This window comes from Leptonychotes weddellii, chromosome 4 (genome assembly GCF_054177405.1).
Source record: "Leptonychotes weddellii isolate Sample4059 chromosome 4, ASM5417740v2, whole genome shotgun sequence".
Lineage (NCBI taxonomy): Eukaryota > Metazoa > Chordata > Mammalia > Carnivora > Phocidae > Leptonychotes > Leptonychotes weddellii.
In genome coordinates, this window is record NC_138372.1 from 114,396,121 (window position 1) to 114,411,771 (window position 15,651).

General features: G+C 41.4%; 1 protein-coding gene across 1 annotated transcript in view; it reads right to left on the reverse strand.

Annotated features, from left to right (window-relative positions):
* Positions 1 to 4,037: 4,037 nt before the first annotated feature.
* Positions 4,038 to 15,651, reverse strand: part of SLCO5A1 (solute carrier organic anion transporter family member 5A1) — a 104,460-nt gene continuing 92,846 nt past the window's right edge. The window contains exons 9-10 of the mRNA XM_006731674.3: positions 13,230 to 13,294; positions 4,038 to 10,243 (exon numbers count right to left, since the gene is read on the reverse strand). Of these exons, the coding sequence (XP_006731737.3) occupies positions 9,786 to 10,243; positions 13,230 to 13,294 (523 nt within the window). The 3' untranslated portion in view covers positions 4,038 to 9,785. The remainder of the gene's footprint in view (positions 10,244 to 13,229; positions 13,295 to 15,651) is intronic.

Sequence of the window (15,651 nt, forward strand, 5' to 3'; positions counted from 1 at the left end):
AGGAATCCCACCTTCCCTCACTTCACCAGACCAACAAATTATATAGCCGGCTCTGGGCAGCGCAGACGGAGTTTTCCAAAATCAAGAGGACCAATCCACTGAAGGAAGCCCCAGTTCACTGGGGACGGGGACATGGACTTTGATCAAAGCCCAACCACCCTCCAATACCTCAAGTTTTTCCCGGCTGACAAATGCCATATACTTCTTTCCTGCTCCAGATTTCCTGAGAAGCTTTCTCTTCTGCAAGTCGAGGGGCTGACAATCTGTGAAGGTTAACAGTAAAGGGGAAGAAACAAAAACAAAGGGCTTTTTGAGTTGTGCTAACCCAGTCCTGAGAGATAATTGAGGGAACCATCTGTATTAGTTTGCGAGGGCCGCCATAACAAAATACCACAGACTGGGGGCCTTAAACAACAGACAGTTATTTTCTCACTGTTCTGGAGGCTGAAAGTCCAAGACCAAGAGGCTTTGGTTTCTTCTAAGGCCTCTCTTCTTGGCTTTCAGATGGCCACCTTCTCTGTTGTCTGTGCACGTGCAGCCCTGGGATCTCTTCTTACAAAGACACCAGTCATTTCAGATTAGGGCCCACCCTTATGACCTCATTTAACCTTAATTACCTCTGTAAAGGTCTTCTCTCCAAATACAGTCACACTGCGGGCTTAGGGCTTCAATATCTGAATTTTGAGGGGACACAATTCAGGCCATAACACCACAGATTCATCAAGAGAAGAGTTTTAGATAATAGTGTTGACCAAAGGTACATCATTTTGCCTCCCTTCTTGCTCCTTTCCTACAAAATGTGACTAAGCCAAGTATTGCTATCCTGAAGAAAATTCCATTTTAGTTCAATTCAGTAACTTTTCGGTATTTATGGAGTACTTACTATGTGCAAAGGGCATGAAAGAGACTCGGATTTTGAAGAGTACTTAGAAATTGGCTAGCCGACTGACCTTGTTTGATCTCTGAGGAGCTGATGCCCAGAGGGCTGAGCTGATTTCCCAACTGCCAATTTCCCACAGATTTCGAAGAGGAAGAGGTTTGTCAGAGGCAGGGCCAGCCCCTCTCCACTTTCTCCATTTACACACACACACTTACACACACACACACACACACACACACCACCAGATCAGGGAAGGGAGAAACCATTGTGAAACCCCATGGGGAAAGAGTAGTGGAAAGAACAATGGACATGAATTCTAAATTTTACTACCTATGAGCTGGGGAAAGTCACATAACCTCTCCTTGAATGTGAAATAAGAGGTATGACTCAAGGATGACAAATACAACACATCTGTGCTTTCTTTTCCTAAAACGTGCCCAGGGGAGACGTTGCTAATGCACGAGGACACTGCTGCATGAAGCCGGAGCACTTCACCCTTAAACTCCTTCTCAATGCAGCCAGCTACACTGTTGAGTTGGTATTGGAGTGTAAGACACAAACCTACTTACCATACCCAAACGACATAATATCTGAGGCTCCTCCGAGCCTTCTTTAAAAAAAATAAAATAACCCTATCTGCAGGGTTTTTGGTTAAGAGAGAAGGAATGAAGACTTAACACTCCCACCCCATGCCAAATGTACCTAAACATGTTGCTCTTCTAAGAAAAGATTTTTAAATGCCTATTGTCCAGAACTTGCTTTAGAGCTACTGTGATCTCAGCTATAAAAAGGTCCTCAATTCCCCCAATTAATCCAATTCTGCTTGATATTTTCAAATTTTATTTGCTTGCTATTTCCAAAATGTATTTGGAAAATATTTTCAATATTTTCAAAATTTATTTTAATAGAAAACAAAAGATCTTAGAGCAATTAACAACTTGGTGTGGTCCACCACCTGGTTCATTTAAGCCCTCACAACCTCTCCTCGAAGCTGCTGGGAAAGTTGTAATCACACCCTAAGCCCCTTCCCCTCCAGCCCCACTCCATCTCATCCCGCACTTGCTGTCTTTCATCACCAGGCTCAGACCTCAGCCTCCTGCTCAGAAATCTTTGGTGATTTTTAACACCCCCCCCCACACACACACACACTAGAAGCTCTAGCCTTCCATCCACCCATGTGCTCCCCTTTCCCCTCGCCTGTCACTACCAGCTTCCCCTGGATTAGCGCCACCTTCCTAAGTCTGAATTCCCCATCCCAACCTGTAAAAATCTCATCCATTCTCCAATTCCCGTATTTTTTTTCCCTTTTACCTTATCAAACTTTATCTTTTCTTTCTATGTAAACTTCCCTCAACTCCCCCACCCCTTGGACAGAGTAGCTCGGCCATTTTTCCTTTACTTTCCCCCAAGTAAGAGAACACTGATGGTGTGCCAAGTCTGAGGCCAATGGAGTGAAAGTGACCGGCCACATTCATGACCTTGCCTCTTGTCCCATTTCTGACCAAGAGACCTACCTAATGCAACTATTGTCCATACTGGTCTAATTAACTCAGCTTCCTCTGAGCTGTGTTGTTGATGCTGAGGACTTCAGCAACACAGTACCTAGGGCCTTAGAGTGAGCCCACTATTGTATAAAATAAGCAGAGAAAATGGCTTCCAAAAAGCAGATATTTCCTGTTGAGACTAGGGAGTACCCTGCTCCCTGATGTCAGGGAAAGCACTGCAGAGGGTTGGGGGACAAAGGGAGCTACAAATGTTGAGGTCTTTTGTGCTGAGCGTTGCCTCACTTTTCTGCTAGCAAACGCACTTAAGTGGTGGACAAAGGTATCTACCTTTGTCTATTCTGAATTTCTAGCCCCTGCACCAGTGTGCCTCCCAGGACTCAAGAATTCAGAATCTGTGTCTTCTACCCCCAGTCCTCCTCCCCGATACCCTACCTCCAGCGCCAACGACACAGATGACCCAGAGCCAGAATGGAACCAATCCAATTACTAATGGGTTTCAGCAGAAGAGGAGATGTCATTGCCACCCTAATACGAATCTGGTCCCAAAAAGCCCCATTACAACTCAAGCCCAGGAACCGGAAGGGATGAGAGGTCAGTAAAGCATGTAATTTCCACAATTACCATTAGGTGTCACTCTAGCGCAACTCATGACATCTTTCTTTCCACCCCTCGCAAAGCTGCCACTTCATTGATCTCTGAAGTAGCAGCACTGGGTTTAGACAAGAACACGGCTAAACAGTTGATCCATGGCAGGCTTGCTCTTTCTTTGATGCTCAGGATCTTAGCCATTCCAGTAGACCAAAAAAGGGTTTTAGCTTTCTACTGATGTATATTGGTATTATGAGTTGGAACTGCATCAGACTTTGACGTTTAAATACAAAAGTGAGTACCAAATATCGATCTCCTTGCTTTCCAATGACTTTTTGCAATTAAAAATGTTTTTTTGCGCTCAGGCCACGCCAAAGCTACGGAGGCCATCTTCACTGAGCTGGCAATTTTTAAAAGAAGAAAAGAACTAGATGCTTTTTAACAGCTCTTAAAATGCTGAGGTTGTACCAAGTCTGGGGCTAATACAAGGAAGATAAGTGGCCACATTCATAACCTTTCCTCTCTCCCCATTTCTTAAAAAGAAACTTTCTGGTGTGTCTTTTTCAAAAAGCCCAATATACGGAATGATTCTGCCTCTCCTTTGAATGTGTGGGATATTTAAGAGAGTTGAGTGAAATCTCTAAATTGCCTAAATTGCACCCATTGATGAAGAGAAGAAGGTAGACTGGGGAAGAGGGTAGTATCTGCCCTTTGTATAAATGGCTTCCACAATGAATGAACAAGGTCCTGGAGGAAAATAAGGGTTTATCCAGAAACCAGCAAAGACACACACACGGCCCCCAGTAACTCCTGTATCTTGGGCCATTGTGACCCTTTAGTTGAGCTGTGCAGGAGGAGTGACTGAGTGAGAAATGGAAATCAATTGCCCTGCTTTACACCTATGAGTGCTCCAGGCAAGGTTCTAAAAATAACCACTTTGTGCTCCAGTCCATGAGTCATGCTGTTATTTCCAGAGCTCCTTTGCCTCCCTCCTCCTCTCACCCAAAAGTTTTGGATGCCTTAGCAAACTCTGCTGTCCATCAGAAGAGATCTCAGAGACAAACTAATTTCAAGCCAACACACTTTATTCCTTTTTTTTTTTTACTTTTTTTTCTTAATTTTCAATGATCAAGTATTCAAGATGTTGTAAACCAAGGTTTATTAGTACATTGACAAGAGATTTCATTAAACACAAGGAAATTGAACATCTTTTAAATTACCCTAAGAAGTCTCCAAATAAATAGTCATTGTAAAAATCACAAAATCAAACTCCTTTATGTAACAATTCAAAACGGCCTTTCATCACCAACACAATTTCACACAACACACACACACCGAACACACACTCCACCAGGATCCTAATGCCAATTTATTTGACACAGTATTACATCTCCTTTAACTGAAAAGTTAGAGGCGGACTTGCCTATTTCATGCTTCTAAATTAACATTTGGGGTTTTAGGTAGAGGTATGTATTTTAAGAAAAATGCCCACTATAGAGTCTTATTATTCTGATTTTTCATTTCTAGATACAAAGTTTAAACTCTGTTTGTTCAACCCTTTGGTTTAATATGTCCCTGCAATGACTTTAGTTTGGGATATTTTCTCCTCTGATTTTAGCATGTAATAGAATACCAGAGAAAGACAACACCTTCCAAACCCCAATTACAAAAACACTTCACAAGGGTGTCAGTTTTTTGGAGAAGAAATAAGAAAAGATTATGTGAACTCATTTTCCCCTCTCTCCGAAATTATTTGTAGCATCTGATTATTCTTGCTAAAAGAAATATCAAAAGCACTGAGTTTTCCACAGAAAAGGTACTCTTCCTTACAGTCTTCATGTTTGCAGCGTAAAGTTCATGGATTAACTGTAGTAATGAGAATAATGAGTGCTTGTTTTCTGGGAAGCTCTCTAGATTTCCAAAAGCAAAGCACATGTAGTCCCTTGCCAGTGAAACACTGTAAATTCAGTGGCGCATTTTTGTGGCGAGCATGCATCATCAAATACTTTTAGCACCGAGGCATTTTTTTTTTTTTAATGTTGCAAAAGCAAATACCCAAGGAGGGTTTTCATCATATTTGACCCTTCTTAGGGCTGAGTAAAAATGAAGTGCTTAAAAGAACCTGTTCAAACATAACACAGATCTGATTCCAATGTAGCAAGAAGCCTGGGACAGACACAGCCAGCAGCGTCCTGGAAGATGGGGAGAGGAGAGAAAACGGAAAAGATAAAGTGCACAAGACTACTACCTTCACCTGCCTGCCACGGCACGCCCTTCTATGCCAGGAAAGAGGAATTACAAGCAACGTGGAGAGGCTACCTATGGTCTGGAGAACAGAACTAGCAAACCTGCAGTCTAGGCAATTCTGGGATTATACAGTATTTTGGTATCTATCTGCTACTTAGAAAACTCCAGATGCACCTCTATAGCAATAGTTAGACTTGTGTTTCGGCACCATCGAGGATGTTTGAAGTCCACACGGGCTAAAAGTATAATTGGCTGCCCACCACCCCACGCCCCCCGCCCCGAGACTTGGGCTCTCCTACTGCTCCTGGGCACACCCGAGAATTTCCACAAATGCTTCAGGTCCATTCCAAAACCATGCAGCTGCTCTTTGGTTGATGCAAAACAGGCTCCAAAAAGAAACTTTCTGGTTCCACGTCCACCAAAGAATGCAAGCTGGAATTACAGATGGAGGAAGAATTTTCTTGGTAGTTTGGTGAAAATGCAGGACGGTCATTATGACTTGCTCCTTCTCTGACGGCTGCGTCCCCAAGTGCATGCTCCCGGTTGTGACCACAGGGCAGCTACTGACAGCAACCATCCCACCAGCTGTTTGGTACATGACATGTAACGTTTTGTCTACGCTCGTTTAACATGGAACACTTTGTGTATGTTCATTTGAAACTTTTATTTAGGAAACTTAAAACCCATATTCACTAAAAATTAATGGAAATGTTAACATTCTGAAAGAGGAAAACACGAAACAGAAAGCATACACTTAAAATCCCCAGAGCTCAGATTCAATAAATCTGAACCACATTTCCTCATGATTCGTTTCAGAAATTCTACTGAGACTCAATGCTAACATCAAAATTGGATTTGTTCTATATTAAATATGAACTATAAATAAATCCTTGAGGTATGTTATGACAACTTTGAATATAACGCTTAGCTAAATAAATGTAAATTTACCTCGAAAATCTAAACATTAAATTTTGATGTTTCCTACAGATTCTTTTTCTATTCTACACAAAGGAATAATAACTTCTCTACTCTTCAGGAACAGTAACACAGCAAAAAATGAAATGCTTTACCTCGCTAAATTATAGTCACACTTGTCTTTGTTAACCAAAACCATTTTAGGCATTATATAGTGCAAGAAGCGAGCGATGGAGACAGAAACCCGCTTCTGAACCCTAACTTGGCCACTCTGTACAATCCTAAACAAATCTCTTTACCTCTCTGAGCCTCAGTTTTCATGATCTGTTTAAAAAAAAAAAAAAAAAAACAGAATAAAAATAGTTATCTTGCAAAGTTATTAACAGTATTAAAATAAATGATGTATATTAAGTGCTTGACAAAATTCTCTGAAATAGTCACACTCCACAAAAGATAATTTGTTTCTTCTCTGCTCCTCCTTCTCCCCCAACTTAGTTCTGAATGACTTTTGAATGTTTTCAAGAATTAAATCTACCTACAAAGGATAAGGACTTCATACTAATGAAGATAACAAAAAATGTGCTCCAACCACCTACCTTCCCCCAGGGTGTTTCTAAATTAATAGGCTAGACTCATAGATATTATATTTGCATATTAAAGCCAAATAATACGTTATAATCTACAGAGTTGATAAAAGAACAAGGTGACCTTTTTTTCCAAAACAAGTAATTAGAGGCCTAAGTTCATGGAGAGTAGGAATTAAACTTACAATAGTTATACATTATTAATACATTAATCTACAGAGTTGATAAAAGAACAAGGTGACCTTTTTTCCAAAACAAGTAACTAGAAGCCTAAGTTCATGGAAGTGGGAATTAAACTTATAATAGGAGCTGTGACCATGAAGTAACAAACATATAAGAACCTCATATCTACAATTAAATGGTGCCATTTATAAAACAGTCACTTTAGTTGACTACGTAATATTCCAAGGATACTGCCAGGACCCAAAGCATTTTGGGGACAATTCTTAATTGGTACGTATTCTAAAACTTCAGTCTTCTGTGATTTTTCACTACTTATTCTACATGAACCAACAACACATTAATGATACACCCACTATTTGTAAGTATCACATACTTGAGGAAGTACAATATTAACAATTGTGGTGTACAATTCAGGCCAATTTCTTTGAATTTTGGCAGGTCAACCTAAAGACTTTCACAGAGCAGCAGATGGTAATTGGCTAAAATAGTGCCTGATAGAGAACTGGTCGATGGTTGCTGAACTGGATGGATGACTGTTCAGGGTAGAGAAAGGGGACTGTCTAATTATATGTGAAGAGTCTGTCACTTCCTACCCTGGAGTTCTGAAAGCAGCTCCTTTTCAAAATATACTACCAAGAAGAGAGAGATTCTAAGAGTGTTGGAACATACACTCTTAGCTTAAAAAAAAAAAAAAAAAGGTGTTAATCCCACCCAAATTCTCTCAATGCAGTTCTTTGGCAATTAGAGGGGAATTAAGAAAATACCACCTCTCCCCATCCTGTATATCTTTAGCTCCAACACAAAAGGAAACTTTCTAAAGGATCTAAAGGATCAAAGATCTCCCATAAAGAGTAAAAGGGAACCCTGAGGCAGCAGAGTAGACACTAAATTAATCAACAATATTCTCTGAAGACCTTCAATATATACCAAATGGAGGGAAGTTGGACAGACACCAGAGTAATTAGAGGCAATAGCAGACTTATGACTCAGCCAAATGAGACCACTCCAACGGAAGTCCTTGTTACCTGTCCACTGGCTCAACCCCTTACAGACATTATTCAGTCTAATAGCGATAACCCTCTCCACAAACTGCATGCCACCAAAAGAACCATTCGACAATACCGTTCTTAGGTGGAGAGGAAAACAACCTTGAACTGTTCACATAACTCCACCAGTGTCTCCAAGGACGAAGGGCAAAAAGCCTGTATCATGGGGCAGTTCCGTCAGTCATGACCCCTCTGTGGAAGAGAGTAAGCCATCTAAGGAAATCAGTTCCCAAATTAGCCCCTACGTAAGCATAGGCTCCTTGGCAGAAACTGTTCACAATTACATTGGTATTTGGACCTTACAGTCCCTCCGAAGTCCGGGTTGTCAAGGATTCTTTTTCTGAGCAGCCAAGATGTCAGGAGGTAACCTGCTATCAGTCCAGAGTGCAGTCGGGAAGCATCTACCTTCAGAATCATGGAGAAAGCATTCTGTGTGGCACCTGAGTCAAAGGGATGTGCTGGGAGGAACTGAAAAGGATGATGGATAATGAACCCAAAGAGCATTTAGGAACAGAAAAATCCTCTCGCAGAATTGCTTCGGGAAGGTTAACAGGAGGAAGGAATCAAAGAGAGAAGCAAAATTGTTCTAACTCTGATAAAGTGGAATTCAGTATGACAGGCAAGTTGATTTTAAATAATTTTCAGTCATGACTTAGGATCGTACTCCGATAGCTCACAGATCTCCCTCCTCCTGTATTCAGAGTGATTTTCACATCACAGGTATAGGTTTCCTGATTTAATTACTCAACTTCAGGGGGCAACCACGGCAATTTTCTGTACATAAGAAAGAAAACGATACAGATTTGCTGTTTCCAGGCGTATAACTAAAGCGATCAGATGGGACTCAATCTTACCTCTGTGGAATTTCTTTTTCCAACTATTTTGAGTGTCAAGGTTACAATTCTTAGCTACCCTTGTGTGGGCCCATGAGAGCTAAAAGAATTTCTGCAGCATTTTTCTTTGGATGAGAAAGCCATCAGTTTCTCTCTTTATGATGCATCTCAAATTAGGTTCTAGCCATATTGTTTAGCACACTAGTTTTAAAGCCCCTGGCAAAAGAATACTGGAGTTTATGTTCAAGCTATCAGATTTTATGATTCAGCAGACTCTTTACCTTATAATGGGGCAGACAGACTAAAAGAGAATGTGTCTTATGAAATAAAGTAGCTGTTCCTTTTGTCACACTATGCATATGATTCCTTTGAAGCATTTGAAAAATTCTACCTGATTTATAACTCTGCTATGGCTTAAAACGCTATTAACAGTACTTTAGGGAAAGTTTATTGTCCTCTTTTCAAAACGTATCTGCTTTAGTCTCTTGAAAGAAAAAGTAACATGCTGCACTTACATTTTCCCAATCAAAATTGCATAGTTGAGGCAAATTCATTTGTGCTTTGTAGCGGAACTCACAGTAGGTGTTCATATCTAAAAACTCTGATTTGTAAATGCAAAGTCATGGTCAAGCTCACCTTTGTTTGGAGTGTATGGTAATGATATGTACCTCTAGGACACTTCCCGTGATTTTCTTAACCAGGCACCTCTCAGCCTTATACCACAATGGAGCACGAGCATGAAATTAACATAGCGGAAATGGTAACAAATCTATCTAAACTCCTCCTTCTTGGAGAGAAGGGGGGCAAAGGCTCTCAGTCTTGTTGAGGTATCCAGCCCTCAGTCAATAGTGGCTGTGTATACTGAGTTTTGTCGGTTTGAGGATTGTGTCTTTAGAGGTTAAAAAAAGAGAGAAAGAAAAGAAGGCACGGGTGTTTCTCAAGTTGCCATATTCAACTCAACCAACAAAACTAAAGTCTTCCATTTTCAAGCTTCAGGAGGGAGGCTACATGGCAGTAGGGCTTTCTTCCAGCCCCGGCTCTGGGGAGGAGCTTATTGCTTCGGGGAAGGGCCCCGGATAGGTCTGTGCTGTGTACTGGATCCCTTTCTGCAGACCAGTCTCTTCGTGGAAATCCCCCTGGCTGCTGAAAGCTGGACAAGATCTAGTCCGGGCACCCTTACTGGTGTTTTCGGTGTGGCCCACCATCTCGCTCACTGTGCTCAGAGGAAATTCTCTCCACCTCTGCCTCTGCAGCTCGTCCTCCTTGTATTTAATGGAGTACCAGGCCAGAAAAATAAAAATGAAGCCAACAAATTTGAGGCCGGCCGCCAAACCAAAGTAGACAAAACGAAATGATGTCACGTTGTACTCCCAGCAAGAGCCTTGCACTCCACATTCCTGTTGCCAGAGCATGCAGGTGGTGTCAATAACTGCTCCAAAGTAAATTGGAGTAGGAATGTATGCTAGCGTTGTAGAGAAAAAGAAAAAGAACAATGGTTAGCCTGTCTTATCAGAGAAAACAGATTTTGTAAATCAGAACCCTCTAGAACCAGTGGAGGGCAGTGGTTTTCTTGTGTTACTTCACTATTTTAAATCTGTCACATCTTATCATAATATATTTATTATAAAAACGTTCACTAAGTTATAAATACTTTAAACCTTTCAGTTTGCAACTCGGTCAGAATACGCTATTGATTTCAAGATTGTAAAAATGTCGATTGCTTAAAAATTCAATTAGGCAATCCTTTTAAACTTAAAAATCAAATTTTGCCATTAAATACTCAAGAGGCTATACGACCCTTTATGAACCACTAAAATTCAGTATACTTAGTTCTTATGGGTTGGGTTCTAGTCCTCGGGTGCAGGAAGAGTATGAGGAAAACACTGTCCCCTCTAAGCCAGAAACCACATCAAATGGCAAACTGTATAAAGACATTTGGGGCATAGAAATAACTAAGGCAGAAAATTCATCTTTGAAGCTTGTGAAACATCTGCGATGAGTAGTAGCTTCATTGTCTGGGCTATGAGATAGATATTTCTTTACTCCCGTAAGAAAGAAAGTCTACCCAAGTAGACTTCCTTCACCATATGTTACTCCCTTTGCTGAAATGTGTCCCCATCCCCAAAATTGTTCACCTTGCAATTATCTACCCCTCCTTTAAATTCCTCACTCACTCAGATGCCACTTTATTCCCACTGCATTTTGTATACACCTTCATTGTATCAACTATCACGTAGCATTGAAAGTGTTTGCAGATTTGTCACCCATAAGCTCCTTGATGGCAGAGGCCATGCCTTTTATTCCTTGCGTCCCAAGGACCCCTCAGGACAGCCCGTGGAGCCTCAATAAGAGTTTATAAAAGGAAGTGATGGGAAGGAACAAGGGAGAAAAGGAGGAAGAAAAGAAGAGAGGAAGGAAGGGAAGACAGTGGGCTAAGTGATGTATTTTTAAATATATATTTTTTTTAATTTTTATTTATTCATTTGAGACACAGAAATACAGAGAGAGAGAGAGAGAGTATGAGCAGGGGGAGAGGCAGGGGGAGAGGCAGAGGGAGAGGGAGAGGGAGAAGGAGGCTCCCCGCTGAGCCAGGAGCCCGATGTGGGGCTCGATCCCAGGACCCTGGGATCATGACCCGAGCCGAAGGCAGACGCTTAACCATCTGAGCCACCCAGGCGCCCCTTAAATATGTTATATTTGTTTCAAATAAGGTATGTTCACTACAATTAAAATTTAACATTACTAAAACACTTAAAACTCTCTTTTTGCTTTGGAATTTGGGGAAATGGAAATTGGTTTGTTGGCCCAACTCTAGTTTTTCATAATCAACAGAACTTAAGTCAAGGTTGAATTAAATAATAGATGACTGAAATGTCCTCCTTCCACTTACTCCTGACGCTGTGATATCCCTCTGTTGACTTACCTTCACCTCCAATTCCATATGAAACCACCCCAACTCCATGGCATCAAAGACAAGCAGAGCAAAAAGGAGGACCTATTTTTTTCTTTTCCTATTCAACCACCCCTTCGCTAACAAATTTCCTTCCTTGAAAACAACTTTTTAGTTTTCAACAGGAAGTATAAGGCAAGCTTCTTAACAAAATCAAAGCATGTCAGAATTTCCTTTCACCACCTGCCTTTGAAAACTGGGACCTTCGAAGTTTTATCAGTACCAAAAAAAAAAAAAAAAAAAAAAACCAAGCCACCCATTCAATGCAACTAGAAGCCTCAGAGGATGACCAGACAGTTCCTACTCCCAGACTGGGCCACCAACTGCAACGTAATGACAAATTGAGAATTCCAGGAGTCCATAATCTCTCATGGGTCATCTGGGAATCAAACTGAGGGTTTTAGAGGGGAGAGGGGTGGGGGATGGGTGAGCCCAGTGATGGGTATTAAGGAGGGCACATACTGCATGGAGCACTGGGTGTTATACGCAAACAATGAATCATAGAACACTACATCAAAACTAATGATGTACTGTATGGTGACTAACATAACATAATAAAAAAATTATAAAAAATAAATTGAGAATTCCAGAGAAGATTAATGTTTCAGAGGGTCAGATGACACCATTTTAAAGTGTTTCACCCTTCAAAATGGAAATTAAAAATTTAAATCAAAAAACCTATTTTTTTTTTTTGTCCTGTGGACAATGATACTGGAAGAAACAACAGCTCAAGAAAATGACGGACTCCCACTTGCGAAAGAAAAAATATGCTTGATGATGGGGAAGTCAATTACAAATACATTGAAATTGATCAAGGCAATGGGCTACTTCACATGATATTTCCCATGCACTGTCCCAAAACACGACAGTGATAGGGTGTTTGCCAAAATCAGAACGACGTTCTTCATGCCCTAATGAACTCTGCAATATATTGACAGTGCTAATGAGCTTCTCTTGTTAATCAGTAAAGGGGACTCCTCATGTATCATTTGAGGATTTTTCTTTTTTCTTTTCAGAATTTTTAATTTCTTTTCTCAGAAAACTTGATAGGTATACTTTTTGCCCGGCCCAATAAAATTACTGTAAAGAAGTAAGGAATTAAAATTTTCGCAAATAATACGAGTGCCGATTTCCATCACTTTCATGTTAAAAAGACATAAAGGGGAAAAAATGCCGGGATCTTAAGCCCATTACAACTGTTTGGTTCAATATTTCTTACAGTACCAAAAATGCTCTGGGGAATTTAGCCCACGTCTAGGCTTAGAGTGAAAAAGAAACTGTTCTAAAGTCAGGTGTGTTCTGTTTCATCAAAGCACAGAACTGGGTAGCTTCTAGTTCAAATCAGAAAATAAGGAAGTTGTGTCCTTGCCGTTAACCCATAAAATCCTAGCTACTACTAATGGTAACAAATGACTGACTTGCCATTTTTAAAGGATAGTGAGAATTTGCCATCTGTAAAGAGGAACTAAGAGGCACACGTGGAAATTCAGGAACGTACCAAGTGTTCGCAATAAAACAAACTGCATTCCCAGCGCGAAAGGTCTCTCCTCATCTTCTACTGACCTATGATGAAGGGAAAGAAAGAAATGTTTTAAAACACTGGCCTCAAGAAAATGAACATCAAATCAAGCCTGCTTAGCACAGAGCCAGGGACCAAAGAGCTGCTGTGCCAAAATATTTATTTACTAGAATTTATTAACAAGAGCCAAACAAGACTGCTGATGTAGCTGAATCGGTGAATGAGTTCTCCCCAGTGAAGACTCCAAAGAAGCTCTGATTAACTCTGTTTCTGGGTAAATACTGGTGGAGGGCCAAAGGTTCATAGCTGAAGGTACAGAAGTAACTCTGAGCTTCTAAAATCAGTTCTGTGAAAACAGATGTAATAATTTATCCTAACTACCGCATTCTTTTTTTTTTTTTTTTCTATCTGCTTACACTTTCCAGAGGGCAGGTGTGTCGACTGAAAGTTATTCCCATAGTTTCTCAAGGAAGAGTATAGAGGAAAGAAGTTAAAGAAAGAAGTAGAGGGGCGCCTGGGTGGCTCAGTCATTAAGCGTCTGTCTACGGCTCAGGTCATGATCTCGGGGTCCTGGGATCGAGCCCCGCATCAGGTTCCCTGCTCGGCGGGAAGCCTGCTTCTCCTTCTCCTACTCCCCCTGCTTGTGTTCCCTCTCTCGCTGTGTCTCTCTGTCAAATAAATAAATAAAATCTTAAAAAAAAAGAAAGAAAGAAGTAGAGTCCAAAAAAAGTATAAAAAACAAGTCAAACTTAGAAAAAGAGTGAATCCCTCCCCACTACCTCATGTTGTTCTTCTTTTCCCAAAACATATGCTCCAAGTAATTCCTACACGGCAGGAAGATTGGAATCTATTGATTTGTAATTAGCAAAGATTAAAGGGCTCCTTTTCTGAAGTTTTGGGTTAGAAGCCAGCTGGTGGGGCGCCTGGGTGGCTCAGTCGGTTAAGCGACTGCCTTCAGCTCAGGTCATGATCCCAGGGTCCTGGGATCAAGTCCCACATCGGGCTCCCTGCTCTGCGGGGAGCCTGCTTCTCCCTCTCCCCCTCCCCCTGCTGGTGTTCCCTCTCTTGCTGTGTCTCTCTCTGTCAAATAAATAAATAAAATCTTTAAAAAAAAAAAAAAAAAGAAGCCAGCTGGTGATTTGCCATGTTCGAGCTCAATGACAGGGGCAGCCCTGATCTGGGTTATTTAACATCTCTTGCAGAATTAAAGTTTAAAGAGTGAGATTATTAAGGATTCATTTTTTAAAATGATGAAGTACCTGTTCTTTTCTGTCCCATACACACTGAGTTCTAGGTATAGCATGTCGACCTCCCCAGGACCCGCGCACCTGCCATCTTTTTCCCCACCTTCGTTATCTTTTCCTAGCAATTTGCCCCATGCTGCACACACCATTGTTACTCCATAAGTATCCGTTGATGGAGGAATTGAGTGAAATCAACCAATGGGCCTTCCCACCGGGTACTGTTATCGTACGTCTAATTCAGCATCCCATAAAGAAGAGAAGCCAAAATGTGCAGAATAAGCAGCAAACAGCCCAACTGCCCTGCTAAGAATGACGTCCCAGCAGGTGTGACCAGCAGGTGCCCAGCAGTGTGGGGCACAGTGTGGGGTACCAAGGGGGCAGGGTGGAGGTAAAGGAAGAATGAGGACTGATTCCCTTTCCTCCCCACTCCTTCACTGCCTCCCCTGGTCCTCCTGAAGCTGCTGTGGGCAAGCTTTCTCTTCACCATGCCATCCCCCCTTCCCTCCTTTGCCCATTGCAGCCTTTACTGCAAATGCAACACACTGATCTGATTGGACCCATGTCAACATTTTTAACAGGACTTCCATTAAAGTAACGTCCGTGTTCTCTTATAAGCAAAAAACCACTAACGGGATATATAACAAAACACAGCATGAACAACTGAAAAATGACATTTCCCAGTCTGTCCTTTCCTTGGTTCAACTCCAAAATTTTATAGGATAGTAACATTCATGAAATCCGCATTTTTAACTGCAGGCCCAGCGGGAACCATCACTGATCCTGGAGGTACTAACTACCTACAAGGTGGGAGATAATAGTCTTTGCTATACTTGAGACTTAGCAACTTCACCAAATGACTTCCTGCCCCACCTGGAGTCAGGCTCCTTGTGGCTAACATGGTGACAGCTTTCAGCTCCTGATCTTGAACCTTGTAGGGCCCAGACTTCAGAAAGCAAAGGCACCCAAAAGAAGTTTCACTAAACTACAGGACTAGAACCCATCTGAATAAAGGAAGTTCTGGGGTATGAAACGTTGCAACCTTCCTTTCTCTTCCTGACATGGGAAAACACTTCTCTTAAATTCAACAAGCAAATGTCTGAGCGCTTCCCCGCACCGTCTGACTTTGCTTTCCCCTCCACGTTACCACATCAGTCCCA